Genomic DNA, 14,710 nt, shown 5'->3' with positions numbered 1-14,710 from the left:
TCTCCCCCACCACTGAGGGCAACCGGCTAGACCCATCAGAAAATGAGCAGAAGAGTGCCAGAGAGGAGCTGTCCCTTGAGAGCCAGGATTTTTTTGGGACTCAGGAGCCTGCCGATGGCCAGCTGGAAAGGCAGTCCTGCCCTGATTCCTGCCCTGCATTGACTGTGTCCGAGTCCCAGCCAGAAACCCAGGTTGGGACTGAAGAGTCAGATCCCGTCGGGAACTTTGGCATGTAAGCATCTCTCTTTACAATTTATTATTGTTGCTTCTTAGCTAGTATCCCCTGCCTGCCCCCCACCCTCTTAGCTGCTTCAAAATGGTGCCTGCCACCAAGGGGCTGTCAGTCTGTCCCCTGTCCGCTTCCACTCCCCCTCCTGTGGCAGATTCAAATAATGAAAGCGTTGATTTGTGCAAAATGCAAAAGTGCATTGAGGCAGCACTTACAGGAAGAGAAATGTGGATAGTTGTCATAATTTAAATGAGGCCTGAGTGCACATTGCATGCCCAGCATAGCCCTACTGCTCCCCGTTGAGGTGCAAAGGCCGGGTGTAACACATTCAAGCTGGCAAGCATTGCAGGACCCTATCAGTTTTTCTGTGTCCTTTCTCTACTTCTGCAGAGGAGATAGACCAGAACTTAAGATTCAAGCAATTGCTTGTTTTGTTTTGTAGATTATAGGGAATAACCACACGCTCATGTCCTCTAGTCTAATCTGCAGTCCCCTTCCACTCCTCCAGCACTTCTGGGGGGATCATCCAAACTTCACCAGGTCTTTCACTGTTCTTCCCTTTGCCTTTCTGAATAAGACCATTCTCAGCCTCCTAGTCACCCACCTCAGTGTAAATGTAATTGAGAGTCCGGACAACCTAAAGGGGATGTAGAGGTGATTACTGTCCAGCTTGCCCCTGATGCCCCCATAACCCTGCCTTTATACCTCCAGCACCCTCAGAACACCTCCAGTGCACTGCAAAGACAAGCCAGGACTCCATAACTTCAACCACCTACCCCAGCCATCCCTAACAGCATGAAAATAGATACAGTAGATTGAAATCCAAATGCGCCCATCATCCTCCATACACACAGACCACTTACCATCTCTTCGTTCCCCCTGAATGGGAACAGTCACAGGAGAAAAAATAACATATACATCATAAAAAAAAAAAACCCTATCATGGCTTGTCTGGGATATGAGCAATAAAGGACTGGGTTTTTGTCTCTACTCTTGCAGCCACAGCACTTGCAACAGCCATACCATCAAGGACAGAGCCTCTATATACTGCTGATAGGTTGGCCAACCTGAGCGGGAGGAAAAAGAAGCCTTGCAATGAGATATGTGCAGAACTCATAGCAGGATCTCAGAAGGAAACCAAATTGGCTGCGCACTAGAGGCGGTACACGAGGACCCAGAGGGAGAAAGAAATGCAGCTGTCCCAGGAGATCATGGCAGTGGCTGAGGACAGTGTCGTAGCAGCCAGGGAAAGCGTGGCTGTGGAAAATATCGCCTTTTTCAAAACTTGCTACTGCTAGGCCAGCAGGCCCTGCGGTCCTGTAATTTGTGTCTCAGTCACGTCCTTCAGCTCCTAGATAATGCTGGGACCAGCAGCAAACCTAACCACTTCAGCCCTGCCTCAGTGCTCTCAATGGCTCCCATTCACCTCTCAGATCCAATCTCTGAGCATCGAGAACACTTGTACCTGGGAGTCCTGATCTTTTGAACTCTACAATGCCCCTTACGGTTCCAAGCCACAGCTTTCAATACTAGCACCTCTGCAGATAAATAGAGCCAGCGGCAAGGTGTGCACTCGCCTTGAACTTTATGCCGCTCTCCCCCAAATGGTTGTGTTGGAAACGTTCTTCCTATTGCACTTGGAATTTTGTTGGCACTGTGTTGTTAATTAAAGATGTATGTATAGTTGGTTATTTAGTAGATTGATTAGTTAAATGTATTTCCAAATACAAAGAGATTATTTTTCCATTGGTTTCATTAAAGGTTTATTATTGTTTTTATTGTTGTTTCAGAATAAAAATCATTTACAACACACAATGTACAGTTATAGTGGTTGGAACATTTTGTTTTCTGCTGCTTCCAACCTAATCCATGAACAGCACCGTCTGCCTTTCAAATGGCCAAATGCAATTTGACTACCATTCTGCAACTTCTCAGGTGACCATCAAAATGTTCCTTCCTTCTGTCAAGTGGGTCATGAATGGCTTCATTAGCCAGAGCGTCAGGGGATAAGCCAGGATGATCACAGTAACCGGATCATTAATGTCCAAAGTGCCCCTGGGGACGACAGTCTTTTCTCCAATTTGATGAACAGACCTGAGTTCTGAAAGATCCTACCACCCTGGACTCTCCCAGACCACTCTGCATTCATGTCTGTAAACTTGCCACACTGATCCACCAGTCCTTGGCGCACCATGGAGAAATACCCCTTTCTGTTTCCAAACTGTGCCCAGGCAGGGTGGAAAATGATAGGCACATAGGTTCCATCAACTGCATCTCTACTACTTGGGAACCCCATGCAGACAAAGCCCTCCATAATCTCCTGAACATTACCCAGCTTCAGTACCTGGTTAGATAGAACCTTGCCAATGGCATAACAGACTGACCCCACCGGGAGATCTCCCCATGCTGAATTGGCTGGGTACAGACCGATAGCATTCTGGGGTGGCCAGCTTCCAGATGTCAGCGGTGATCTGTGTCTTCCCACAATGCACAGTGAAAACAATCCCAGGATGCTAGCTGCTCAGCAGAAGAGCAAAGGACCATGGAGAATGCTGCTGCCCCTCAGTGCACAGCAAACTGCTGCCGGGTGTTTGCATGATGTGAATTGAAAATGGAATGGGCGGTCCCCGTGCACGCTGTTGGTGTGGCTGGCATACTGTGAGTTACCTGCAGTGCATGAAAAAAGCTTCAGATTAACCCCCCTCTGTAGTCACTCCCTAAGTGTCCAAGCACTTCCAGGAAAAGATCAAGGGACTTAATGTCCAGGGAAATAAGGTCTGGGACAACAATCCCAGGCCTGGTGGGCTAGAGCTCACTCTACCACACAGGCTGATGTGCTCCTGAATAGTACAGAGGCGCCAGGCATTGGTGTGACTGAGAAGGGGTAGAAGAGCACTGTGAGTCAGGCAGGCTGCAGGAACGAGGAGCTGGAGACCTTGCTGATGTTTCAGGTTCTGTGCAGGGAGCCCCAAAATTCAGAGACAACCATGGAACCATTTCTGAACAGATGCAGGAATCAGGAATGAGGGACTCTCTGCAGGCGGTAAGCAGTTTTGACTACAAAATGTACTGATGAGGCCTGAATTTGCAGCCTCAGTGGCTAAGAATTTCCTTGTTTCTAGGAAATGCTGCCATCACTGCTGTTAATTAGTCTCCCAAGAGAGCAGAAGTGCCTATCTTCCACTATCTCCTTCAGTCTCTGTAGTCACAAGGGACATTTGCTGAGCCCCTTCACTGCCCACCCACTTCAGTCCTCTCATATCTTATCAAGGTCAGCGTCCCGCTTAATTACTTGGAAAGATTAGAGACCCAGCACACTATGGCTGAGTGGATGCAAGACTGTCCTTATTTCCTGTTTAACAGATTCTTATCGGGCACCCTGAATAGTGGCTCTGAATGTTCACAACCCAACACCACACTACTTTGCACTGGTGGCTCCATGGGTGCTGATCTCAGCTAGAGTGATCTCAGTTAGTGCCTGGCTCAACAAGTCACATCGGAATGGCAGACAACTAAAATAATATGAAAGGTCAAGCAGAAGCTGTAATGGAGCAAATAATATAAAACTAGGAGAATGTGACTGCAGCAAACGATGCATTGGGCACCGTGGCCAAAGCACATACATCATGTTGCATCAGTCAGCCCATAGGCCAGAGTGTCAGTGAATGTGCTGCTTTTATCTAGCTGCAATCATGTTTCATTTCACCTTTCTGTTTAATGGTCATTTGGCATAAACTGACAGTGAAAGGGTGTAAAACTGACAGCTCATGGGTGAGAGCACTACATCATTACATTACCTGCCCTGTCTGCTATTAGACACTGAATGCAAGCAATTAAATCTATCAGAGATATTTATTAAGCTTAGCTATAATTTCCCCCCACTCCTCAGGAGTCCTCACAACAAACCTTTTCGAAAGCTGGTGCTCTAACCTTGCAATCGAGTTTGGGGACAGTGCACATTCCCCACAGCAGCCTGCACAGCCTCACTGGAACTCTGACTGCATCCAGACAAATAACTTCAGTGCAGACTTATCAGCTGCCTCTGTCTCCATTCTCTCCAGTACCACCTTTCTTTCTCTTGCCAAGACCTTCTGCACAGAGATTTTTTCATGGATCGCCACAACCTCCTTGTCCATTATGCCCATTCTTCCAGTAATCCATCCACCCTCCCCCACCCCGTTATTCCTTTTACCGTTGTGAATGAAGTCTAATTTCAGGAATTCATCATGTCGAGTCCTAGAGAAAGTGCCATGCAAGGAGACATTGACATTCAAAACAGAATAGAAATTTTAACTTTGAATGCATTGCCTTGGTATCCAAGGGATGGCTGGATGTACCCTTACTCTGCTTATTTACCCTACCATCTCCACTTTTCATTGCAGTGACCAGTATTGCACCAAGGACCAGCCAGAGCTGATGAGAATGAGGAAAAGGAAGAGAAAAATTCTACAGCTTTTTATGCAGGGGGAAGGAGGCGTTCGAGTTGGATGAGTTCCATCTGCCCTTGGAATCTTTGAACCTCCCTGTTCATCGCCTTCTTTCATGGGCCAGGGAGAGAACAGGATTGCCTGCATTGCCCTCTACATGCGCATAACACTTGCAGCTCTGCATTAGACAATAACTTTTATCACATCTCATGTTTCAGGACTCCAGCTGGTCTGCAGGTGTCAGACAGGAATTTCTTCCCACCCCCCCTCCTCCCTGCACAATTGGCCAGATCTGTTCTGGGGGTTGTTTTTTTTTTCACCTTCCTCTGAAGCATCAGATGTTCGCCACAGCTGTAGATGGGACACCAGACAGGGTGGACAGAGCTGGTACAGAGAATTCTCTTTCTAGGTGCTTGGCTGGTGTGACTTGCTCACGTGTTCAGGGTCAAATTGATGGCCAGATTTCAGTTTGGGAAGAAATTCCCCTATAGGTCGGATTGGCAGGGACCTTGGTTTTTTTCCACCTTCCTCTGCGGTATAGAGTGTGGATCGCCTACTGGGATTATGTGAGTATCTCTCACCTAATCAATCTCCTGTCATTGTTGGAGCCTTAGTCTCTCCTGTTCTCTGACTATGGCACACAGTTTAGTCTCCTGAGGAATGAAATGCTTTTGTCTAACAAAAGTAATTGGGCTCAATATAGGGGTATTTGGGTGAAATACGATGGCCTATGATATACAGAGGGTAGACTAGATGATCCAATGGTCCCATACAGCCTTAAACTCCATGAAAATTATGAAAATCAGTGAAGATCGTTTCCCGGATCTGCAGTGAGACATGAAATAAGCTCTAACCAAATGTTCCAGCTCAATGAGAAAATCAGGACTGCTTTTGGAAGACAGGACAGGTGCAGGCACGAAGAAAGGACTTACGATGGACTGTTTCAGGAGTAAGAAAGAGGTGACCCATGAGGACAGACTGTGTCAGAGGAAACTTCTTAACTACATAAAGGCTCAAAAAGAGATTTCAGCACAACTGCCATAGCAACTAGCTCCTGCACATGTGCTTGTATCACTTGTGCAGTGATGCAGGTCAATAATATGTGCTGAGCTGTCCCGTTCACCATCTCCACTTGACTTGCAACATCCCACACCAGCTGTGCATATAAGTGAATCTGCATATCCACAGGGTGTGCAGTCTGGAAATTGGCTTCGTGGACCATGGCAGCAGTAGGGATGAGACCCTGTTAATGTTGTGCTGTGGGAAAAGAGCTCCAGTCTCAGCCCATCTATTTTTATAATTCTGGCATCATGCACTTTGTCTGGTACTCTATGTACAAGTTCAGGAGCCTGCCATGATAATTCCTTGAGGCCTGTGTCACTAAATAGTAACCTTCTTGTTGAAGTGGTCCTGGGCTTGTCTCTTTGCAGGCGCTGAAAGGGCACATAGGTTCAGTCTCTGCTGCCAGTACAGATTGGGAAGAAAGAAAACCCCAAAACACAGGAGTCCTGTAGCACCTTAAAGATTAACACATTTCTGCGAGCATAAGCTTTTGTGGGCTGCAACCCACTTTGTCAGATGCATCTGTTGCAGCCCACGAAAGCTTATGCCTGCAGAAATGTGTTAGTCTTTAAGGTGCTACAGGACTCTCGTTTTTGCTGTATACACACTAACACAGCTACCCCTCTGGAACTTTTCACCAGTTATTTAAATTCCTCAAAGAATTGGCTCCCCCTTGAGCTCATGATTTTGGGCTACTTCTGTGTAATGCCATGGAACTAGAGCTGAGCAAATTGATTTTTTTTTTTTTTTTTTTTTAAGTTCAGGAGACTGAACCAAATAATCCTGAAAATATTTCAGTTTGGTTCAAACAAAATCTGCATGTTGTTGGTTTCTCTCATTGAAATGGGGAAACTGGAAAAAAAATGCATTTCAGGTTGAACAAAATGTTTTGGTTGATCCAAAACAATTTTTTTTTTTCAGTTTTTTTTGTTTTTTTTCCCAAATAAATTAACAAAATTTCTCAGCAAAATGCCGGTTTGACACTGTAAGTCAAAACTTTTCATTTCAAAATGGCTGAAATTCAATGTTTTGACTTTTTTGACAATGGTTTCTTTTTTTTTCTTTTTTTTTTTTTAAACTGCCTGAAACGCTTCACTGAATTTGATCTGGGTTTACTACTTTCTGTCCAGCTCTAAATGCAAATTTCCAGGACAGCAGCACCCAGGATGACCTGCCTGGGGAAGCCAGATTCCACAGCTCAGTCCCTTGAGTTGTGGTCAAGGGGCAGATTCCTAAGCAGAGCTCCACTCTGTGACTCTCATCCCAAACTGCTCCACAGGAGGTTCAGGGTTGGAGTTGCAACAATAACTCCCTTAACTGCTGGTCTCAGTCTGTGGCTTACCACAAGTTCTGGAGCAACCCTCTCCACCGCCATGCTGTGGAACCACAGATACCCTGTGACGATTTTCAAAGCCTCGGCAGAAAGCTTTCTAGGTGATGAGGCACACAAACTGAGCCATCTTCCTGGTCTTTATTTTAAGGCAAAGACTGGGAAATGATGCTTGTTGCCAGGGACTTATGGGAATTTCCTATGGACTTATGGGAGTTTAACATCTTCTCCCACAATTCCACATGGGCTCCCAGAAGGCCTTTCGAAATCTCCCACAAGCCTTGGCTTCAGAAAGATGTGCTGGAAAGTGCAACCACAACAGAAGAGTTAGTTTGGGCCCATGGTGCTCTGGGACCACACTAGTCAATCCTACTAGTTCAAGGATCTGTACTTCGTCCACTGTCTTAAGGTGCCCTGCAGAGTAATCTTCCAGACTGACAGTGCAGCCTGGTGCCCGGCTCTGTTCAGACTCACTAGGAAAAGTGGGAAGTAAAATATCCCTGTAAAGTCGGTGCATTGTGTTTGTTGGTAAACAGCACAAGTCTTTAGGTCTTGCATGAAATCCTTGTGTGTTTGGAGAGTAGTGACTTAGTTGTTTCTGCTTGTTTTTCGTCTAAGAGGAGGAGTTGGCTTATTTACCCATCTGTCACTCTTGCAGGTGAATCCAGAGGTGCAGAATGACATCCTAAGGAGGCTGTTTCAGACAGACCCTGATGTGATTGACTATCTCTTACGCAGGAAGTTCAACCCCACTCTGTAAGTGCTTGTCAAGAAAGAAGTTGAAGTGCTGCTGGGGTGACTTGGCTATTAACTTTGCAGAAACCGAATTTTTTGCAAAATGGCAGCAAATTCACAACACCGATGACAATTCTGCAAATTATTCCTTTCATTCTCTCTCCTGCCTTCCTCACCTCCGAACCCTCAGACTTGCCCTCAACCGCCCTTCCCTCTGCCTTCCCAGTCTCTTCTCAGCAGGCCCCTCCCTCTCTCCAAAACATTCCCTACCCCTACTTCTTCCTGTCTCTTCAAACACCACATTCCCCCTCCTCTCCCAGCCCATTCTTTCTTTCTTTCCCTAAAAGCTGCCCTTCTGATCCCACCCAGGACCACAGAAATTCCTCCAATCTTCTGTTTCCTCCTAAAAGTGTCCCACCCCGCCCTCCCTCCCCCCAGTTCTTCTGACCCTCTCCAATATCCTTCTGCCCCCAAAGTCTCTCCGAGGCGCACACCCCCTCACTGACTTCCTGACTCTATTCTACTCAACCTCTCACAGTATGTCCACACTGCAACAAAACACCTGTGGCTGGCCCTTGTTGGCTGACTCAGGCTTGTGGAGGTCACGCTGCAGGGCTATAACATGGCAGTATAGATGGAGCTCTGGCTCGGGCTCTGGTCCCCTCTCCAGCTCCTTCCACAAACCCATCCCAAACTCCTTTCCTGGATGCTGTCTGTGCCTGCATGCATGCACCGGTGACTGTCTGCTTACACTTATGTGTGTGTTTGCACCTGTAGGAGCATGCTGGTGTCTGGGAGTGTGGCTGTGTATGCGGGTGTAGACTGTGTGTGTGTGGGTGTGGGTGCATCTGTGCCTCTGTGTATATATTCCTAGATTCCAAGGCCAGAAGGGACCACAGTGATCATCTAGTCTGACTTCCCGTCTGACACAGGCCAGAGAATGTCTTCCGAATAATTCCTACAAAAACATCCTAACTTGATTTAGAAATTGCCAGCAATAGAGAATCAACCGTGACCAGTGTTAAATTGTTCCAATGGTTAATTTCTCTCACCCTTAAAAATGTATGCTTTTTTCTGGTCTGAATGTGTCTAACTTCAGCTTCCAGGCATTGGTTCATGTTACACCTCTCTACACTAGATTGAACAGCACATTAGTAAATATTTGTTCCCCATGTAAATACTTATAGACTGTAATCAAGTCACCCTTCAACCTTCTCTTTTTATACTGAATAGATTGAGCTCCTTGAGACTATCACCATAAGGTATGCTCGTTTAATCCTTTAATCATTCTCATGGCTTTTCTCTGAACCCTCTCCAAGTTATCAACATCCATCTTGTACTATGGATCCCAGAACTGGGCCCCGTATTCCAACACTGCCAAACAGAAGGTAAAATAACCTCTCTGCTCCTACTCAAGATTCCCCTGTTTATGCATCCCAGGATCACATTAGCCGGTCTGGCCACACATTCAAACTGGCCACTCATGTTCAGCTGATTATGCGCCATGACCCCCACATCTTTTTCAGAGTCATTGCTTACCAGGGTAGAGTCCCCCATCGTGTAAAGATGGCCTACAATTACATTTAGCCATATTAGAAAACATTGTTTGCTTCTGCCCATTTTACCAAGTGATCCAGATCACTCTGTGTCTGAGACAAGCCCTTAATGTCACTCTGAAGCTTAGAATGTCTGTTGAGGCAGTGTGGAGTGATGGAAATACTTACAAGCCTGGTTGAGCACTTTTTGTTCGGAATATCACCAGGTTCAGTCATCACTGGGTTTCACAGTCCGTGACTGTCCCATTTTTAAGTTCTCGGCCATTCTTACTTTATGAATTACACGTGTTGTGTACAGCTACAGGACCATGCTGAGACCAAGACCACTGTGATATCAGAAGTAACAGCCAATCACCACGCTTACTCCACGGCTAATTTGCATGCAAGAATTTCATTGGTTATATGAGAGAGATTGCACAGATGGTGGTGGATTACTTGGCCCAGCTGCCACAGTTCTTTAAAGCCACCCACACAACAACACAATCAGCGCACACAAAACCCCAAACACACAGCTCCTCATCGCAACACACATCGCTCATTTGCCACATGCACAAATCCACACAACTCTCCCTGTACAACACAACCTACACACAGATCAACAGAAACACTCAGACAACAATCACACACAACAACCCCAAACATCACTTGTCACTCTGAAGCCTAGAATGTCGTCTGAGTCTATGTGAAACAATAGAAACAGCTACAGCTTTTATTTATTTATTTATCTATTTTTTAAAGAATATCCCCAGGTTCAGTCATCACTGGAAGTCGCACTATGTGACTGTCCACTTTTTAAGTTCAATCATTTTTGGCTTTTTGCACACATGACTTTACAACTTACACTCATGCAGGAGCACAGGCTTTTGGCTACTAGTACATTTATATGTGGCCATGTTGAAACACATACTGTTTGCATGCTCCCAGTTTACTTTTTGTTATCTTACAGAGCATTAATAAAAATGTTAAATAGCACAGGGCCAAGAGCTGATTTCAGTAGGACCCCACATGTAAAACACCTGCTCAGTTAGGATTCCTTGTTTAAAATTACATGTTGAGACCTATCAGTTAGCTATCTTTTAATCCATGTAATTTCTGTCAAGTTAATTTTATATTGTTCATGTTATTTAATCAAAATGGCATGTTGTACCAAGTCATATGCCTTACAGACGTCTAAGTATATTAACTATTGCCTTTACCAACCAAATTTGTCATTTTCACCCAAAAAAGATATCAAGTTAGTTTTGCAGGATCTATTTTCCATAAACCCATGTTGATTGGCATTAATTATATTACCCTCCTTGAGTTCTCTATTAATCGAGTCCCATATCAGCTGCTCCATTATCTTACTGGAATCAATGTCATACTGACAGGCCTACAATTACCCAGGTCATCTCATTTACCCATGCGGTTGTGCCTGTGTCTACTTGTGTCTATGTGTTGTGAGACTCATAGGCCAGTTAACTCTGGCATTTTCAGATTGACAGGCTGTTATTCATCCAATTCCTCAGAGGGACTCAACACATGTGACTTACCAAAAGAAATCTGACTGTTTCAATTTTATACATTTTATTAAAACGGTTAAACTAAAATCAAATGAAGAAAACATACCCCAAACCTAAGCTATTACTAAATAATAAATTAAGTTAAAAATAAAGCAGTCATCAAATCATGATCAGATCAACAACCAAACAAGTTAGTCTCTATATTGGATTGGTGTGCAAGCATCAAATTAGTTAAATCATCACATTGAGAACAAGAACAACCAATCCTTATAAATGCTAAAAAGGAATCTGAGATGTGGCTGTCCACTTGGTTATAAATTCCTACTAAGGAATTTCAATCAAATCTATAATTTAAAGGTGGTTCAAACACTTAATACCGAAACCAAATTATTATCTGATGTTCAAACCACAACCTCAGGGCCAATTATAAAGATTCCTTCTTAGACTTAAGGTCTCCCTGCCCACCAATTCTATCCCCACCCCCCAAGATGTTATAATATAGACTTCAGCAGGATACTTGTGAAAAGCAGAAGTTTGATGATTATTTACTGGAAATTACAGATGACAATTTAAAGTTTCTCTGGACCTTTGGGCACAGAACACACACATGTTCATGAGTGTTTTTATGAGGCAATATTTAGGGCTGTTGAAACCGGGGAACTTTTATTTCTGGGGTCTTCCCTGGGTGGGCTTGATGGATGACTAAACACATGCACACAGCCACAGTTCCACTTTCACACCCTAAAAATAAAGAAAATAAAAATGTTGTGATGTCTCCCAGTTAATAATAATAAAAGACTATAAAAAAAAAGGAAAGGAAAAGTAAGATACTTATGATCACTGGGGTTTAAAAACCTTCAGTTCTCACTGTCTTCTGGAGTCCTGAAGAGCAGGAGCTGGAGCTGCAGTGAAGGAGTCAGAGAGTGATGTTCTGTTGGCCGAGTGCCCTTCACGAGTAGGCCTCCTTTGGGGTAGGGAGGCTGGTCCAAGGCTGGAGTGGCCTGGCTGTTGATGTCATGACTTCCTTTCCCCAAGGTGGCCAGTCATGGATGTTCGGGAAGATTAGCCTGCCTTCAGGGAGCTTGTTGACTAGAAAGGCAATGCTTCTTGGACTTCCCTCAGTTCTTATGGTGTATGAATTCCACTTGCAGTGCCTCCCTCTGTGCTCATCACACAAATCAGAAGTAAGGTCCAACTTGAAGCCATGTGAGTTGGTCTAGTCAGGTTTGAATTAGGAGAGCGTTAGCAAACATCAGTTGGGAAAAGTCCAAGTTAGCCAGCAATCTAAAAAATAATTGGTGCTTATCACAGAGACTGTTGGTCTGTGACACCCTCCCACCCCCCAAATATTGAAAATTCAGACGTTGACTTTTGGTCTTATCGTTTGAGTGAAAGTTCAATAGAAAAACATCATAAAAATAGCTAATATGAAAAACCCTAGAAACAAAACCAGTCACTGAACATTCATTCATCAGCAAAATTTAAAATCAATTCATACTTAAGATAAATTTAGTCATCTCCAGTTTCTTCTGTTATGCTAAAAACAAATCAATGCTCTGGTTCCTCTTGCAAACAAGGTGGTTACAGGAAAGCGTCTCTTTTGGAGTTTGTCTCTAGGTCAGCCAGTTTAGCTATATCTTGCCAGAAAAGTTACAGTAGAGCTCATCAAGATGAAATGCATTTTAAATAGGTTCATATTTTATATAAGGTCTGTACACCTATATGAGCTTGCAGTATGCATGCGTGTGTGCCTAGGCCTGTGTCTGCCTGTCAGTGTGCGTGTGTCTGCACTGCATGTGTTTGTGTGTGCATGTGTCTTTGTGTGTGTTTATCTGTGGCCATGTCTACTGCGCTGGTTAAAGTTCAGAGCTTCAAAAAGTGTTGACCAGCACCACAATTGGAAAGATAAAAGCAGTCAACCAGGCTAGCCAGGAAGGGGTAGCAGCAAGCTTTGCCAGTGCCCCATACAAAACAGCCCCCTGCTGGGAGCCACTCCTTGCAGCCTTTTAGAAACTTGCTTTGAAAGTAAGAGTGGTTTGAAATGTCACCTGTGGTTTCTCTTGTCTCCTAGCAGCACAGGCAGTGATAAATCGAAAGAGACGCATCCTCCCTCCCTACTGTCCAGCCAAAGCTGCATGCTGGCAACTGCTCAAGTTTCCTCACGTCTGTACAGTCACGTCTCATTCCTAAACCTGCATATTAAGAAGCAGCAGCACAGCCCAGCCTCCACCCTCACCTTTAACATGTACAAAACCGGGCAATGTTTCCACCACAAGAAGAAAGCCTCTGTCACCCAGGAAAGAGTGGGGACATCTTGGGAAGCATAAATCTCTGAGGTGATTTCTCCATTCGCAATAATCAGCTTTCTAATTCGTATCAGTGCAGCTCCTCAGGTGCTACTATAAACCGCACAGATGTTTTACTGCCATATAGCAGAGCTAGACAATGTAGTGCTAAAAATGTAGGAGGCCTGTCTACATGATTACGCTCACTGCGGCTGCCCCCGTGAATTACATACTGATTTTCGCCAGCATAGACAAGATCTAAGGATACATTATGCTGAATTTCAGCCTGGCCTCGCCAATAATGAGAGAGAACCTACAGAATGTAGAGCGTGATTTAAAGGGGCTTTTATAAAATTCCTGTTTGTTAAAGTCTGCTGGAGAGTTAGCATATCACAAAACTGTTTGTATACGTGTGTTTGTGCGTGCGTGTGTGTGTGTGTGCGCATGCAGGAGGGCAAATTGTGCGCAATGGCAGGGAAAGCGCAGTGTGTGTGTACACGAGGCCTGGTGGCATTGAGTGTGTACTCCTGTGCCCACAGCTGGTGGTGGCCATTGGGCTGCATTTCCATCTACCAAGAAACGGAAGCTGGCGCAGAACAGGTGCCTGCTTGTTAAAGTGAGTGGTGCCTCTAGTGGCAGCTTATGTTTCCTGTGCTCCAGGATCTGCCTGTTGGTTTCTGGGTAGAGTTTAAAGTCTTAGTTTTGCCCTCTAAATAGGATGACCATATGTCCCGTTTCGGCCGGGCCAGTCCCCTTTTTAAGCCCTGTCCCAGGCATCCTGACTTTTTTGGCAAAACTGGGCATTTGTCCAGTTTGCTCTTACCAACTGATCAGCAAGAGCAAACAGGACCAATGCCCAGTTTTGCCAAAAAAAAGTTGGGGGCACAGCCCTCTAGGGGGGGTGTGGAGGAATGTTTGGGGGGGTTTGGGTGAGTGGCAGTGCTGCAGTGGGGCCCCCTTGGGCTAGCCCCATGGGGGGAAAAGGAGGAGAGTGCCTCGAGTCAGCCCCACGCAGGATCCCGTTTTCACTTTGGGAAATACGGTCACCCTATCTAAAAAGTCCTGACCTGCTTGTAGCTGCTTACCTTCTCTGAAGAGGTGACTGGCTCTGTGCATGTGGGGAAAACGGTGGACGTGATATACCTTGACTTTAGCAAAGCTTTTGATACAGTCTCCCACAGTATTCTTTTCAGCAAGTTAAAGAAGTATAGGTTGGATGAATGGACTATACAATGGATAGAGAGCTGGTTAGATCATAGGGCTCAATGGGTAGTGATCAATGGCTCCATGTCTAGCTGGCAGCCAGTCACAAGCAGAGTGCCCCGGGGTCGGTCCTGGGGCTGGTTTTGTTCAACATCTTCATTAATGATTTGGTGGATGGGGTGAATTGCACCCTCAGCAAGTTTGCAGATGACACTAAGCTAGGGTATGTTGGAGGGCAGAGATAGGATACAGAGTGACCTAGACCAGTTGGAGGATTGGGCCAAAAGAAGTCTGATGAGGTTCATCAAGGACAAGTGCAGAGTCCTGCTCTTAAGATAGAAGAATCCCATGCACTGCTACAGACTGGGGACTGACGGGATA

At 45.2% G+C, this 14,710-nt stretch overlaps 1 protein-coding gene across 2 annotated transcripts in view; it reads left to right on the top strand.

Moving 5' to 3' along the window:
* ARHGAP36 (Rho GTPase activating protein 36) overlaps window positions 1-13,903 on the top strand; it is a 61,275-nt gene extending 47,372 nt beyond the window's left edge. Inside the window, exons 10-11 of one of the 2 annotated variants that reach the window (XM_067549779.1) lie at window positions 7,707-7,804; window positions 12,916-13,903. In XM_067549779.1, coding sequence (XP_067405880.1) covers window positions 7,707-7,804; window positions 12,916-13,168 — 351 coding nt within the window. In that variant the 3' untranslated portion in view covers window positions 13,169-13,903. Of the gene's footprint in view, window positions 1-7,706; window positions 7,805-12,912 lie in introns of both variants that reach the window. The other variant, XM_067549778.1, reaches the window with a different exon arrangement.
* The last annotated feature ends 807 nt before the right edge of the window (window positions 13,904-14,710 follow it).

The sequence above is a fragment of the Emydura macquarii genome, unplaced genomic scaffold (assembly GCF_026122565.2).
Source record: "Emydura macquarii macquarii isolate MOO-44397 ecotype Brisbane River unplaced genomic scaffold, CSIRO-AGI_Emac_v2 contig_1253, whole genome shotgun sequence".
In the NCBI taxonomy this organism is placed as follows: Eukaryota; Metazoa; Chordata; order Testudines; family Chelidae; genus Emydura; species Emydura macquarii.
This window is presented reverse-complemented; position numbering and strand designations above follow the sequence as displayed.